This window comes from Cynocephalus volans, chromosome 7 (assembly GCF_027409185.1).
Source record: "Cynocephalus volans isolate mCynVol1 chromosome 7, mCynVol1.pri, whole genome shotgun sequence".
Lineage (NCBI taxonomy): Eukaryota > Metazoa > Chordata > Mammalia > Dermoptera > Cynocephalidae > Cynocephalus > Cynocephalus volans.
This window is the reverse complement of record NC_084466.1, coordinates 92693675-92709131: the sequence shown is the minus strand read 5'-3', so window position 1 is coordinate 92709131 and position 15457 is coordinate 92693675. Positions and strand designations below refer to the sequence as shown.

General features: G+C 42.2%; 1 protein-coding gene across 8 annotated transcripts in view; it reads right to left on the bottom strand.

The window, feature by feature from the left end:
- KCNMA1 (potassium calcium-activated channel subfamily M alpha 1) overlaps positions 1-15457 on the bottom strand; it is a 701659-nt gene that overhangs the window by 222652 nt on the left and 463550 nt on the right. For all 8 annotated transcript variants that reach the window (XM_063102675.1, XM_063102667.1, XM_063102668.1 and 5 more), the window contains one exon: positions 6624-6699. In XM_063102675.1, coding sequence (XP_062958745.1) covers positions 6624-6699 — 76 coding nt within the window. The remainder of the gene's footprint in view (positions 1-6623; positions 6700-15457) is intronic.

Below are 15457 nucleotides of genomic sequence, written 5' to 3'. Positions count from 1 at the left end.
GAGAGTAAATATTTTAGGCTTGGAGGGCCATGCAGTCTATGTCGCGAATACTCAACTCTGCCACTGTGGCATAAAAGCTGCCTTAGACAACATTGTAAAGGAATGGGTGTGGCTATGTTCCAATAAAACTTTATTTAAAAAACAGGCAGCAGGTTGGACTAGCCCATGGGCTACAGTTTGCCAGTCCTTTCTTTAGTTTCTTCTAATCTGTAAGTAACACTATCCCCCTGCCTTTTTTGTCCGTTTTAATGACATTTAATTTTGTGTGAATGTGGGCTGTCTTATAGAATGTCCCATATACTGGATGTGTCTGATTGTTTCCTCATGATGAGATCCTGTTTAAATACTTCTGTTAAGAATGTCTGCTGGGATGGCGAGAAAGTCCTCCCTGACAGCTAAGCAGAACTGTGCCTCACCCTACACTCCGCGCATAGGACATTAAAGGGTCAGAAGGTACTGCCCCAGGGAGGAGAGAGACTATCTAGACATATTGGTAAACCTCAAACTGTCACACGAAAGAATGGAAAGGGGAAATTTTGAGACAACGTCTATACTGGGGCCACCACCTGACGGGAAAGGCAGGGTGAGGGCTGGGGTCCCTCGGCAGCCCAGGAGTTTGAGGGCGGAACCCTCGGTGGAGGTCAAGGTCATTGTCCCAGGACAGGCACGATGCCACAGTCCAGCTCTCCTTTTGTTTCAGTCTGTCCTCTTTTGTGTAACTGAACAGAGGAATCCACGGTCTTAGCTTTTCCAGAGTTGATTCTGACAGTTTGGGGAAAAAACAAGCAAATATTTTGAGTTTTGTGGCTGAGGCTCGTCTTTTGAGAGATGTGGAATGACTTCCTTTTGGTTTAAGACTTTGTAGAAAAGCAACAAAAATGGCCACTGTCTTTCCAAAGCTTCCAGATTATAGTACTGGCCAGTATTTATTGAGCCTTTTTATGTGCTAGGCGCCGTGTCGCGTCCTTCATGTCCTTCAGAGGTTTACCATTTACCCTCTGATACAGGTGCCACCACTGTTCTCACTGACCAGGTGAGGAAACTGAGGCTTGCGGAGCTTAAGTAGCTTGTCTGAGGAAACTTGTTTGGTACGTAGTGGGGTTACTATTCCAAGCTACGCCCAAGTGACCCAAAGCCTGCTCACCTAAATAACTCGGAGAGGCAGAGCAGAGAAGCCAGATGGCCCTGCTCTTCTGTCACTATTTGGTGTGCCCTACGTCTCTTCCTCAAGGGCAGCCCTCTCCATAGCCTCTGTCCTGGCCTGGGTGTCACCCACCTCTGCCAGAGTGTTGACCCAGGCTGGCTGATGGAGGAATTCTTAGCTCTGAAGAGCTACAAGGTAGGGCCTATCAGAAACACCTTCTTCTGAGGTTTGGGTGTAAAAAATGTAAGCTTAGAGCTCTAGAAGGCCACCTGCCCTGGAGAAAGCCTGAGGGAATAAAACTCAAAACAGATGGAGATAGAGAGGCAGAATCTTGAGGACAGACTCTGAGCCGCTGGATCCAGACCCTCCTGAAGTCAATCAGTTCCCTCTTGGACTCCCTGTCACTGAGGCAGATTCTGTCCCTTGCCATGAAAACCCAACTGCCTACAACAGAAGTGGCTGATCTCCAAAGTGCTCTCAGAACATAACCGATCAGGTCTCCAAAGTAGGTCTGGGCTGCGTCCCACTGGGAGAAGAGGGCAGCCTCCTGTCCCACCCACTCGCATGTCTGCCGGAGCAATTAATTCCGTGGCTCCAGAAGTTCTGAACGAAGCTGGCACTCACGAGGGCACGCACACATCTGCTGACTCCTGCCTTCAACCCTTTCTCCAGACACCACCATGGGTCACATTCCCCCCACTGCACCTCTAGGTAGTTTCTGCATCCTTGAAGAGAGATCACCAGCTGACCAAAGTGATGGGTAAAACCTTCCCACCAAACCTCTCATGGCTGTGAGATAATATAACTCTCGCCTTTCTGCTCCCTGGAGCATTTGGCCAGCCCCAGAGCCCTGCCCACTGGGCTTCCAGAGTCTTCTCTCACTGGAAGGACACCCCACACAACCAGAAATTGGCAGAGAGGAAATAGGCAAATAGATTTAACAAATCCACCCAACGAGCCCTATCAGGTGAAGCAACCCTGGCGATAAAGCAGCTGAGCACTGTTCCGGCTGGACCAACACCACGTCCCGCTTCCAGCAAGTTTCTCAACGGGAAATCAAAACTGAGCAGGCCCTCCCCTGCCTCTACCTTGTAAGCCCTGTAAGATGTGTTCTAACATCAGAGAGTAAGAAATAGGCGAAGATCAAATAGTCAGTGGCAAAGGGGGAGGTCTTAGGGAGGCATACATTGTTCATTTACTCAGGAGATAATTAAATACCAAGTTGAACCACTTACACACTCCTGGACCCTCGGGGCCTGAGCAGAGTACTGTCCCACCAACAACCATGTGTGGAGGCCCCTAGAAACATTAAACCTACGCAGTCTCTGAGCTTCTTGGTGCTTTGAGAAAACGACCTAAATATGGTGATTAATAATCTCTGAGTGATTGTCAGTGATATTCATAGTGCTTAAGGGAGCTCTTGCTGTATGTAGAACATTTAATCACTGTTGCTGAAAAAGTCCATGTTTAGTGCTGAAATCTGATTATTTTCATGACATCAGCATTATCATAAATCCTCAGTATTAGGAATTTGCTTTCCAAATTAAACCCTATGACCAAGCAATCATCTGAAAGCTACGTGCAAAAGATTCAGGATTAACCCTTGGCGGACCTCCTTCATATTCTTGCCTGGTTGAGCAGGGTTCCTTGGAAGGAGGAATTGGGGTGCCAGGGCAGGGCTGTGCGCTCTGCATGGCAAAAGAGTCCCCTGAAGATGGTCATGGCCTTCATGGCCAGGCCCCAGGTTCTGGGCCAAACAGGAAACGACCAGTTATTAGAAAGAGAGAACATTCAGGTTTAGCCTCTTTCCTATGCCTTCAGGGAGGGATGGGTTGTGATCTTATCATGAAAACTCAAAAGAAAATCATCCAATTAAAGAAAATCATCCTCATGTTTCCATTATAATTGCTGAGTCCCCAAGCCCATGACTACTGGGGTACATGCATGTCATGGGATGCTGTGTGGAAATAAAAGTGACATGGTAGATCATAATGGTCATCTCAAAGTGGTGTGGTACTGGGACAACGTGCTGTGTCCTTTATGCTTCTCTGTATTGCTGAGATGTTTACAATGAGCATTTTTCACTTAATAATTAGAGGAAATAATAGGGCAACTTTCATTTAAAAAAAAAAATGGCTAAGTGATCCATGTTTTAATCTTTAATATTTACCACATTCAATGAGATGTGGAATTATAGGCTTTAAACAGAGCTGCTTACTCTGCTCTGACTGGAGAGTAAGTTTTCTATCACCTGTAAGTCCCCAGTTTGTAGGGCACTGAGGATCTGCCGAAAGCTCAGACAATGACATGGAGTCTCCCAGGCTCCCCTTTAATAGACCATTTTCAGATATGGACTATCTTAGGCCCTCTGTTGGCTTGAAGTTGTGGGAATGGCCCTGATGCTGGTCACAGAAATGTGATTTGCCTCTTCTATCCATGTTTTCTCTGGTTTCCCCTCGGCTGCCCTCTTCTCTCTCTCTCTCTCTCTCCACCCCCCCCGACCCCATATGCTTCTCTGCCTTGTTTCTTCCAGCTCTCAGCTTAGCAAGGCAGCCAAAGAACAGAAAATAAAACAGCAATTTCAAATCATTACTTCAAATCGCATTCGCAAGGCCTCCATCCCTACCTAATGCCACAGACTGGCAGGGATTCGCTGCCAGAGGAAGCCAGACAAAATCTCCCTAAAGATGATTATGCAGCTCCACCCACCCTCCTGGAAGGTCACTGCAAAAGCAGCAGAGTATTGAGGATTAACAAGAGAATCACCCAAAGCCCAGAGCTCTACAGAGATCAAGGCTTCTATTTCTCTGCGGCAGAGCTTCGGGGTGTGTGCTTGGGGGTGCTCCAGGCACCTGCAGGGAGAAAGGGCTCAGACAGTTGTCCTGAAGCTTCTGGAGTTCTCACTATTCAAAGTGCTCATCTGTGCCTGGTGATCCAGCCTTCACCTGCCCTCCTAACCTCATCCTCCTTTTTCCCACCACAGAACCCCCAATGTCCAGGAGCACAGACCTTCCTTTTTTTAAATTTATTTTTTGAATTGAAAAATAATTGGTTATACACATTTATGGGGTACAGAGATATGGATGGAAGTTGGCGTCCCCACCCGCTCACATGCCCAAACTCCAGCTCCACCAGGATGGCACCTAGTTTTCTACAAGGCTTACCTAAGACACCCTTTCTTTTTGAAAGATCCTTCACTGCCCCACAGCTCATGCCAAGTCTGGCTGAATTACTCCCCTCCGTACCTCCCAGGCCCTGGGTGTACCCATACTTAGCACTGACCACACCGTCAGGCAGCCTGGCCCTCCCTTGGCCAGTGAGCTCTCCGACAGCAGGACGCTGTCTCAGCACCCACCTTGCTGCTGGCCCAAATGGGTGCTCATTTCAGGCTTGTTGGGTTAACTCGATCACCTGGCCATGACCATAAGCGACAGGAACTTGGAAAATCCAAGTTGTGGGACTGTGATGAAAAGCACCCTTGAAGCGGGGTGCTGGAAAAATGCTGTTTGGGGATGCCAATGGCAGGTGCCCAGGCAGCCTGTCACCCTAGACTCTTCCCTAGGGCTGCTTTCTCCCAATTTACAATCACCTCTTTCCTAGCTGGCTGCTTCTGCACTGGACGAATGAACACCCATAACTGTGGAGTTATAGGTGGACTATTCCCCAGGGATGCCAGAGCTGTTTCCTGCTTCCGAGGGAAAGAAAGGAATCCTTTTCCAAGGAATGGGAAATAGATGGGTGTCCTATCAAAAGGTCAGAAAAAGATATTCAGATGGGGTGTCACTCTCTGAAGTCCAAAAAGATCCACCCAGTTCTCTCCACATTATTCCTCATAGTAATAGAACCTTCTTCAAGTGCTGGTGCCAGAGAGTAAAAACCCCATAATTTGTGACGTAGGGCTGAGATAGGGAGAGACTCTACACCATGTTAAAGAGTGTGGCTGATTCCACATAACACCATCCCTACTGGAAAAAAATGTCTCTATGCTTGGCACTGGGTACTCAGTGAGTCTACCTAAAAAAATACAGTTTAGTGGAGCAAATATGAATAGGTAAATATCGGTGATGCTAGCTTTGTTGATCATTTAAACTCTGAGAGTAACATGAGTCTATTGCATAAATGAGCCATAAAAAGGTAGAAATCAAGATTATTGTAGCTCAGAGGAAAATATGGAAAATAACAATATTCACTATATATGAATAATATCACATTATTACCAACAAATAGAGGACTGATAAAGTCTTACCTCAGGATAAGGAAAAGTAAAGGGTGACAGGACACCCTAAAAGACTCCAATGGCACTGGGTCCTCTTTTTCTTTCTAATGAGGTTAATAGAAAGTGAGTTTTACCTCCTCGCATTCACATCAATGAATAGTTGGGGAGGGGAAACCAGTTTGGAATGAAAACAAAACAGAAGAAACAAAGAACAAACATTAACACCCAAAAAGAAGAGCAGTGGCTGGCTGAATTTGTTGGACATGTCGGGTCCAGGGAGCTGGGTCCCAGCCTCTGTGACAAGGAAAACGATGCTGAATCCAAGCCCTCAAACATGCAGGTACCTGGATTACAAATCACAGAACACAGACGCACCCCCTTTTTAATCATTTATCAGACACAGTAAGGCCAACCAAAGAGGAAACGGAACATTAGAAGTCAGCTCCTTCAAGTGTAATTTCCAAGAAGAGAAATTTATGACCTGTACTTACTCTCCATTAGAGCACGTCTAACCTCGTTTATTAGTTTATTCATCAAGACAGCCCTGGGTTTCAGGCCAGCTCCGCACACAGGCAGCTCATCAGGAAAGGGATCCTCTGGGGGATTTCCCTCCCGGTCCAGTTGTGTTTTCCAAATCATAACACAGTTAACGGAAGTAGGCATGGTGCATTCGGCAGGAGGGTTTTAGGTTTTTCCCCAAAAGGCAATTCACAGAGCAAGCCCCAGGGGCTCTATGGATATAATGTGAACATCAGAAATGTACTTGGAAATGAAACGATTTTGTGTGTGCTGTATGGGGTTTGTGATTGCCTCTCAAAGAGCATTGCTTCTATTGCCTTTACGACCGGGTTCAATTTCTTATTTAGTGATGTAATAAAGGGACGATTTAGAACCGGGCTGCGAGGACTTCCCAATCAGTGAGCACTCCTATGCCTCACCCGCCGTTCACCTCTCCCCATGACACCATGGCTCATCTCTGAGCAACCCCACTGGGTTCTCAGGTATCAGCCACGCGTCCTTCAAAACTGTCGCTACTTCCCATGCCCCGGCACAGCTGCTCCTCTGTTTACCACACAGTTCCCCAGCCCTGCAGAAGGGAGCAGCCCACGCCTTCCTCTGGGTTTCTTCCCATCTCTGTGTCAGATCACTCTTTCTGCAAATAATACAACTCTAATTTTATTATGATGAAAGCAAACACACCCGATATTTACAATGTGGCCTTGGGGACTGAAATGAGGAAAAATATGAGAAAGAACATCTTACCTTGTTTTAAGGATATTCAGAAACTGCAAAATTTCTGAAAACTGTATCAGTCTGAGAGCTCTTAAAAATCTCAAACCTGGAAAGAGAAATGAAATAAAGATGCATTATTTTCAATGCGTGGTTTTAATGATCACAGTCTGACATTTGATTTACAGCTGCCCAGAGTTGAAGGGATATGAAGATCTTGCAGAAGACAAACCATCCGGTACCTTGGACATGTTCCTTCATTCTGATTCTTGACTGGTTTAATCTGAGCTGGTAAACTGAGTTTTTCACTAAAAGTGGCCTGTTTGGAAGCACTTTAGAGGAAGGGCTAGTGGGGAGGGCATCTGTTAATGAGGCTTCTCACTTGGCAATCTCTGATTGAAAGCGCTGTTTGTAAGTTACCTTGTTGACTGGCAGGATTTTGTCTCTGAAAAATACCAGGAATTGCGATAGCTCAGGGTAACCCTTGTGCTAAGAGCAGATTAACAATAAATCGGATAACCCTGTGTCTTTGATGGGTTTTTTTTTTTTATCTCTATCTTCAGCCCCAATAAAATAAGAGTACAGCCCACAATATCATCTGTTTTCTATAAGGTTCTATATTTTCCTATACCAAAAACAAAACCAAAAAACATCCAGATCAGTAAAATATCACATCCCACAACTTCAGGATTCAAAACTTATATAATTCCACTTTTACTAAGTGTCAAGATAAGTGTTTGTCCTTTCTCAAGCAGCATTCTCTTGAATGGGAGAGTCAGTACCTCGAGGTGGCAGAAGAAAGAGAGAAGGAAAACACAGCCAACGATTTTGTAAAAATACAAATTATTATTGTGTTTTAATAGCCAAGGGTAAACTATATTTCCATTGTGGTCAAATTCCTGAGTCAAAACCATTCTGAGTCAGCCTTAGACTTTACTGCCTTGTCCCTCATGCTGCAGAGCTACCGTTGGCCCTTCGTGTCCGCAGTCCAGCATCCATGGATTCAACCAACCATGGACCAAAAATGTTTGGGAAAAATAAATAAAAAATAGCAATGCAACAATAAAAAGTAATACAGTATAACAGCTATTCACGTAACATTTATATTGTATTAGGTGTTATAAGTAGTCTAAGATGATTTAAAGTATACGGGAGGATGTGTGTGGGTTATATGCAAATATGCCATTTTATATGGGGGACTTCAGCATCTGGAGATTTTGTTATGGGGCAGGGGGGGCGGCCTGGAGCCAATCCCCCACGGATACCCAGGGAAGACTGTAATTACAAAATGCTGAGTATCACAACTTTGAGACATTGAATATAACACCCACTCCCAAGGGGATTTCTGTTTGCATATTTTCTGAAAGCATTTAATTAAGCACCACCAGGTGCCAAATGCAGTACTGAGCACCACGTGGACTGAGCTGACTGACAGCTCCAAGCCAGCGGGTGAGACTTTCTTCCACCTGCATATGGGAGGCAGGAAAGGGAAGTGGAAGGCACACGGGTGGGAAGCAGTGGGGGCGATTCACCAGCAGCCCGGGATGAACTCTTACTATCTTTCATTTCAACAAGGAGCGCTCTAACTGGGCCCAGTGTGGAACTGTTTAGGTAAAAGAATATTTAACGTAAAGCCCATACGGGAAAAAAATCTGGCTGTACAAGGAAGCAAGGAAAGAGGGAGAAAAGGATACTGGCTCAAAAGGAATATTTCTCATTATAAAGGATTTGCCTTCGTGAACAGATTTTTTTCAGAAAGCATTTGCCTTCTATGCTAAATAATATTTATATAACTTTTATTAAACAAGAAAATGCAGAGATGAGAAGGGATGTTAATGAGATGAAAAGGCTCAGGAGCCAAAAACACAGTCATAAACAAACTGATGAAAGGTTGACTTCACACTGCTGAGCACTGAACTTGATGCAGGCAACAAAATCGAGTAGTCTCAGAAAGCACAGAAAGTAAGGAAAAAGGGAGAAAAAAAAGAGGAAGCAAAGAAAATAGAAATGGAGTGAAGATCACAGAGATCCAACCTGTGAATAAAATGTGTTCCAAAGGGAAGTACAAACAACACACAGATCATAAGCAATGGCCAGACGTAATAGAAGAGAACTTCCTGGTTACCAAAAAAAGTGACTTTAGATTAAAAGGTAAAATGAATGACCAGCTCTTAGAGGCCAATGCCAGGAAGGACCTGGCTCTTTTTTCCTTCAAATTTCAAGTACTAAAATCAAATTAAACAATAAAAATAAAGCATTAGTGTTGGGTGGAGGGTTTACCATTAATGTGACTAAGATCCTTTTATTTAATAATAAGTGTTAAACAACTGGGAAATACTCAGAATTTTCAGCCAGAGTCTAATGCAGGATTTTTATACTTAGGCAAGTGGTTGTTCAAGAGTAAAGGCAACAAAAACAATATTTTCAAATATATAAGTTTGCTCAGTTTGCGCAAAAAATGTCAGAGAGGTTCAGAAGACTTACTAAGTCAGAGTGGGGTGCAAGGGCTGGGAAGTAAATTTTTAACAGACTCTACTGTAGGTCCTGAGCATCAGCCCAACCTAGACTGTTGGTCTTACAGCCACCAGCACCACTGTCACATGGTGCTGTGAGATAAAATAACAAATTTAGAAACTTGTAGTAGAAAACAACTAGCAGGCAGCACTGAAACCAGCCAAGGATATATAGAAACACTTGTAATGTACTAGTGGCTCATGGTTTAATCCTGTGTGTGCATATATATTTCTTTTTTTATGGACCCCAAAATAGAATACAAATGAGCCAAATTTCAAACTAGATTTCTTCTTTTTATCTGTAGCTGATGGCATTTGCATCCTGAATTATTTGCTTAGTTACAGCTTGCCACATTTTAGTGACTCACAAAAATATAATGAATAAAAGCTTTTCTTTTAACTGAGGTGCATGAAAATAAAGCTAGGAATTAAATGACTGCAGAAACCACAGGTCCTGTACTCTTACTGGAGGTGAACTGCAGATCCAACTCTGAGCACCTTCTTAACAGAAGCAAGCGGAGAGGCAGTATAAGAGTAATAGTGTGTACATAAAAGAGAAAAACAAGCTGGTTCTCAGAACTGTTTTTCCCAACACGAAGACCGGAGGGAAATGTTTTCCTGCAAAAGGGACCAGGGCGATGCAAAGGCAGGGTTCTTGCGAGCTGAACCATGGGGGACTTTATTTGACTGACTTGTACTGGTCATTTTCATGGCATTTGGTTTTGTTAATGCAAATGGGTAAACAGAGTTGTACATGGATTTTAAAAAGTCAGCCTACTGGATTTATCCTCAGATCATCCAGTCTATCTGAAGAAATAGTTGGTCTGAAGTATGTATCTTTCAGGCAGCAGACAGGTTCCTAACTGCTTTCTGCCTTGGACCCCTTGTGGGTTCTGCTCAAAATCCTCCAAAGGGGCATTTCACACGTTTCATACACAAAGTCCTTCAAAGACCTAAAGTGGTGCCACCCCCGCTCCCTCCACCACTATCTCCTTTTGAGTCTGATGGCCTCCTACAACCACTCCCACGACCTTTCCCCCTGACCTGGCTGTCCTCCTGGGTGATTCTCGAATGCATAGGCATGCTCTTGCCCCAGGGCCTTTGCACATGCTGGTCTTTCCACCTGGAATGCCATTCCCCAGATGTTGACATGGTACAGTCCCTCACCTCCTTCAGGTTTTCACTCAGTGTCACTTTATCAGTGGGGCCTTCCCAGGCTACCCCACCTAAAACGACCACTCATCTCAGAACACCTCTGAAACTCGTTCCTCCTGCCTGCTTTACCCTTCTCCTCAGCATGATGCACTAGCATCTTATGTACGTTATTTACTTTCTGTCTCCTTATAGGTGGCATCAGCTCTATGAGGGAGGGACTGATGTTTCTTTTGTTCATAGCTGTATTTCTAGTACCTAAAATAGTGTCTGGCAAAAGGCAGGTGCCCAATAAATACTTGTTTGAACTGAATAAGTGAATCAGAGTTTTGAGAGAGAATTAGGTGGCATAGAGTTAAAAAGTAGATAATCTGCATTCAGAATTCGGAGACTATACGCTGCTTACTAAAGGAAGAAGTTCTGAGTGGTCACCTGATAGAGGTCAGGACTGACACTCTGAGGAAGCATGAAGGAGGCGAACAGGGAATAGCCACTCCTGCTGTACCCAGAAAGGGCCCGGAGGAGTACGACAGCAACTTCAGGTCACGTGAAGGAGGTCACAAGAGAGGTGGGAAGGGAAACTCCTAAGTGACAAATTACTCAGAGTTGTGAAGAAGAAAACGTATATATATGCAAAGGCAGGAATTACACCCACCCTGCAAAAAAGGTTCCAGTCTGGACGGTTTTACCAGTAAGTCCCCTTACACCATCAAGAAATAGTAAATGTCTCTATATATTCTCTATTGTATGATCAAGTAATAAAATGGACTTATCTCTTTTTCTGTGCTTTGTATAGGTTTAGATCGTTGGTATTACCTAGACACAGGTACCCCACACATTAAAAAAAAAAAAGCCAGGCTCATCACACTAATGACTAATGACAATAATCCTAAATATAATACTAGCATATCAAATCTGGGACTGCACTAAATGAATAAAACACATGAGCTGTAGTGGATGCTCTGGGGTGCAGCCAGATCCCCTCTGCTGGGTCCTGAAGTGGCTCACAGTTGGTCCTGCTATTGGAATCCCCTCTACTCCAGGGAGCTGCCTTGCTCAAGGTGATAACCTCTGCTTAGGGTGGTCCCCCATGACTGGCTGATGCAGGGGCAAAGGCCAGCTGCCTTGCCTCAATTTGAGATGACTTTGAAGGGCCATCCAGGTGCAGGGCTCCCTGTGGGACGGGCTGAGGCTTCCAATACAGCTGTGCCCCAGCCTGAGCTCTCCACCTGGTCCTAGTACCCTTATTCTCGCCCAGGCCTGGGTGTTAGAACCTACCTGGAGATCTGTACACCTAAGTATTCTGACTATACATGTGGGCACATTGGAGGTACTCAATAAATGGTAATTTCATTGCATGAAGCTATAGAATTAAAAGACATAGGATTTTCCACAACTCCACAGAAAAGTCAACAAGATGGAATAGAAAGCCCAGAAAAACAGTCACACACACACACACACACACACACGGCATATAGTGTTACCGTTATATTAAATGATCGGTAAATGACGATGTTGACAATGTTGTAAATTTATTATTGATTATCTACTACTTCTGATTACTTACTACATGGCAAAACCTTTAACTGCATCTTTTTAATCCATACATCAGAAGGAAATAATAAAGGATAAATAGACTAGATAGTATATCCAGCACACAGTTTGTACACAAACAACAAAGCCAGGTTTCCTCCCAAATGTGCTGAACTCCACAAAGCCCCATCTTTCAGCCACCTCCCTATACAGACTTGGGCCAGTCAGTCCCAATTCCAAATATTAGGACTCGAGCCAGCACTTTGAGGACTTGCGACGGGTCTTGTCAAACCATCCTAACAATTTGCAGTCCCATCAGTATGTAAATACTCTTCTGCCCACATCCTCACTGGACTGAGTACTGAGATAGAGGGAAGGAGGGGGGAGGGGGGAAGGGGGAAAGTTAAAGTCCCAATTTGATAGCCCCAAATAAGAGCACATTGCTGTCTTATCATGTTTTTCTATGTTAACAAGTGAAGTTAATTTTTTTCATATAATTATTAGTCATTTCATTTTGTCCTTTAAAGTGATTTATAGTGGCCTTTGCCAGTTTACCTGTGTGTTCATCTTAGTAAGACATTTGACCTCGTTTATAATGAGGATATTATACATTATCTATTACCTCCCACAGTTCCTCATTCTTCTAATTTTGCTTAAAGTTTTTTTCTAAGTCTAAAATTTTACTTAAAGTCATTTTTTTTGTTTTTTTTCTGAATTCTAAATTTTGTTATATGGTATCAGTATTTCTATCATTTTTTTTAATATCCAAGAAAGGTCATCTCATCACATAGTTTTTTGTTGTTGTTGTTGTTGTTTTAGCTGCATCTACATTTTCTCTTTGTACTTTTAGGGCAGTGGGATTTTTTGTTTTTTGTTTTTTAGTGGCTGGCCAGCTTGGGGATCCAAACCCATGACCCAGGCTTTACCAACGCCATGCTTTCTTCCAAGTGACTTAACTGGCCAGGCCATTAGGGCAGTGGTTCCTTTTTTTTTTTTTAATTTAATTTTAGGACTTTGTTTTCACTTTTTTTTTTTTATTTTTCATTTTATCATTACACAATGTAAACATATTTTTATGGCCCTTCGCCAATTTCTCCCTTACTTCACCTTCCCTTTAGGGCAGTGGTTCTGAACCCTGGCTGCACATTTAAATCACCTGGGAAGCTTTAAGAATTATTGACACTGGGGTCTCAACCCCTCTCCTCCCCCATTCTGACTTAATGGACCTGGGGCACAGCCAGGCAGAAGGCATTTTAGAACTCCAATGCGTGATTCTAATTAGCCCTCAAGGTTGAAAAATATCACAAACTTTTTCTATAAATGGGCATGGCTGTATTCCAACAAAATCTTATTCCTAAAAATAGGTCATGGGGACTAATTTGCTACCTGTGCTTTGGAAGCATGCTATTCAAACTCATTGTGTACACAAACTCCCTGGGATTTGTAAACAGGTTTTGACTCAGTGGGTTCTGAGACGGGGCCTGAGACCCTGCATTTCTAACAAGCTATAAGTTGTTGTCCACCTGTTGGTTAAAAGACCACAGTTTGAGCAAATAAGGCTGCAGGGTGGCGCTTTTCAGACTTTGCTGCCATGTCTATCACCTGGGATTTTTAAAACAATACTGATGGCTGTCTCCCATCCCCTGATAGTCTGATTTAATTGGTCTACGCTACAAACTGGGCATCAGAATTTTTAAAATTCTGACTCTATTGTGCAGCCCAGTTTGGAAACCACTGATTTAGGATATCTTCTTTTTTTTTAAACTTTGACTTGTTAATCCATCTTGATGTATTTATTTTTGGTAGTAGTCTGCCAAAAGGACCAAGCTTTATTTTTTCCCCAAATAGCAAATTTCCCTTTACCTGAGTAATCACTTGAGTAATTTAAAACCAGTAATCTACCAAGTATGCTGCCTATTTAAATTAATTTAAAAAACATATCAGCTAACTCTAAGTTCAAAGAAATCAATACTATAAATAAGAGATTATTTGTAAAATAATGCATTCAGCTTAAGAACTTGGGGGGAAAGCAGTCTTAACAGTAGGAGAAAAGTGATTTCTAGTTTAGTGTTTATAATTAAATAATTAGAAAGCCAATAAAGATTAGAAGCAACCAAAAATTCTGAATCATCTTATTAGGGCGAACAAAAGCAACAAGAAAACAAACAAAATAAAAAAAGTTCTGGCTGATCCAATAAAGAAACAAATAGAAAAAAAGTTATGCACAATAACATACCAATAAAAGTGTGAAAACCTCAGTGAGAGGAATGACTCTCAATTATAGGATAATAATTGAGATATAAAGTGAAAAATATATTAACAACTTCTCCTCAATGACTCTGCACCCATATTCTTTATTATTAAATTCTTTAAAACAAATTTCATTAAAATTTTAAATTGTTTCATAATACAAAAAGAGATGGAAGCTACTAAGCTTATTTTATAAAAATGAACATAAATCTGGTATCAAAAACTGATTCTCAAAGCACAAAAGTAAAATATTCTAATATCACTAAAAACAGAGAAGCTAAAATTCTATATAAAATACCAACATATGGTGGGACTGCAAAATGGTGCAGCCTCTATGGAAAATGGTACAGAGGTTCCTCAAACAATTGCAGATAGATCTACCATACAACCCAGCTATCCCACTGTTGGGAATATACCCAGAGGAATGGAAATCATCAAGTCGAAGGTATACCTGTTCCCCAATGTTTATCGCAGCACTCTTTACAATAGCAAAAGTTGGAACCAGCCCAAATGTCCATCATCAGATGAGTGGATACGGAAAATGTGGTACATCTACACAATGGAATACTACTCAGCTATAAAAACGAATGAAATACTGCCATTTGCAACAACATGGATGGACCTTGAGAGAATTATATTAAGTGAAACAAGTCAGGCACAGAAAGAGAAATACCACATGTTCTCACTTATTGGTGGGAGCTAAAAATTAATATATAAATTCACACACACACACACACACACACACACACACACACACACACACACACACACACACACCGGGGTGGGGGGGAGAAGATATAACAACCACAATTACTTGAAGTTGATACAGCAAGCAAACAGAAAGGACATTGTTGGGGGCGGGGAGAAGGGAGGGAGGTTTTGGTGATGGGGAGCAATAATCAGCCACAATGTATATCGACAAAATAAAACTTAATAAAAAAAATAAATTAATAAAATAAAATAAAATAAAATGTTATTAAATATGTTTATACCTTAAAAAAAAATCAGAAGAGGGAATAAAAAGCCCTCTTTGATAAAGAGGGGAAAAAATTTTAAAAAGTAAATAAATAAAATAAAATAAAATAAAATAAAATACCAACATATATAATTCATCAACGAATTAAAATAATATAGAGCATTCTGGTTAAACATGGCATATTGAACACAATGGTTCATCTCTGTCCCCTCTCAAAACCTCATTAAAATAATACTAAAGGTGAAGAAAAACAGTAAAATGTCACAAGGACAAAAAGAGTGAAAGAGGAGACTGCAAGCCCATAAGAGAAAATGACAAAATGTTAGTAGATGAAAGTGGATAATTTGTTGGAAATTAACTTGGCAGAGCTGAGAAACCTGACCTCACATGACGATAATATATATGGTAAGAAAGAAAAACGTGTGTGTGTGTATATATATTTA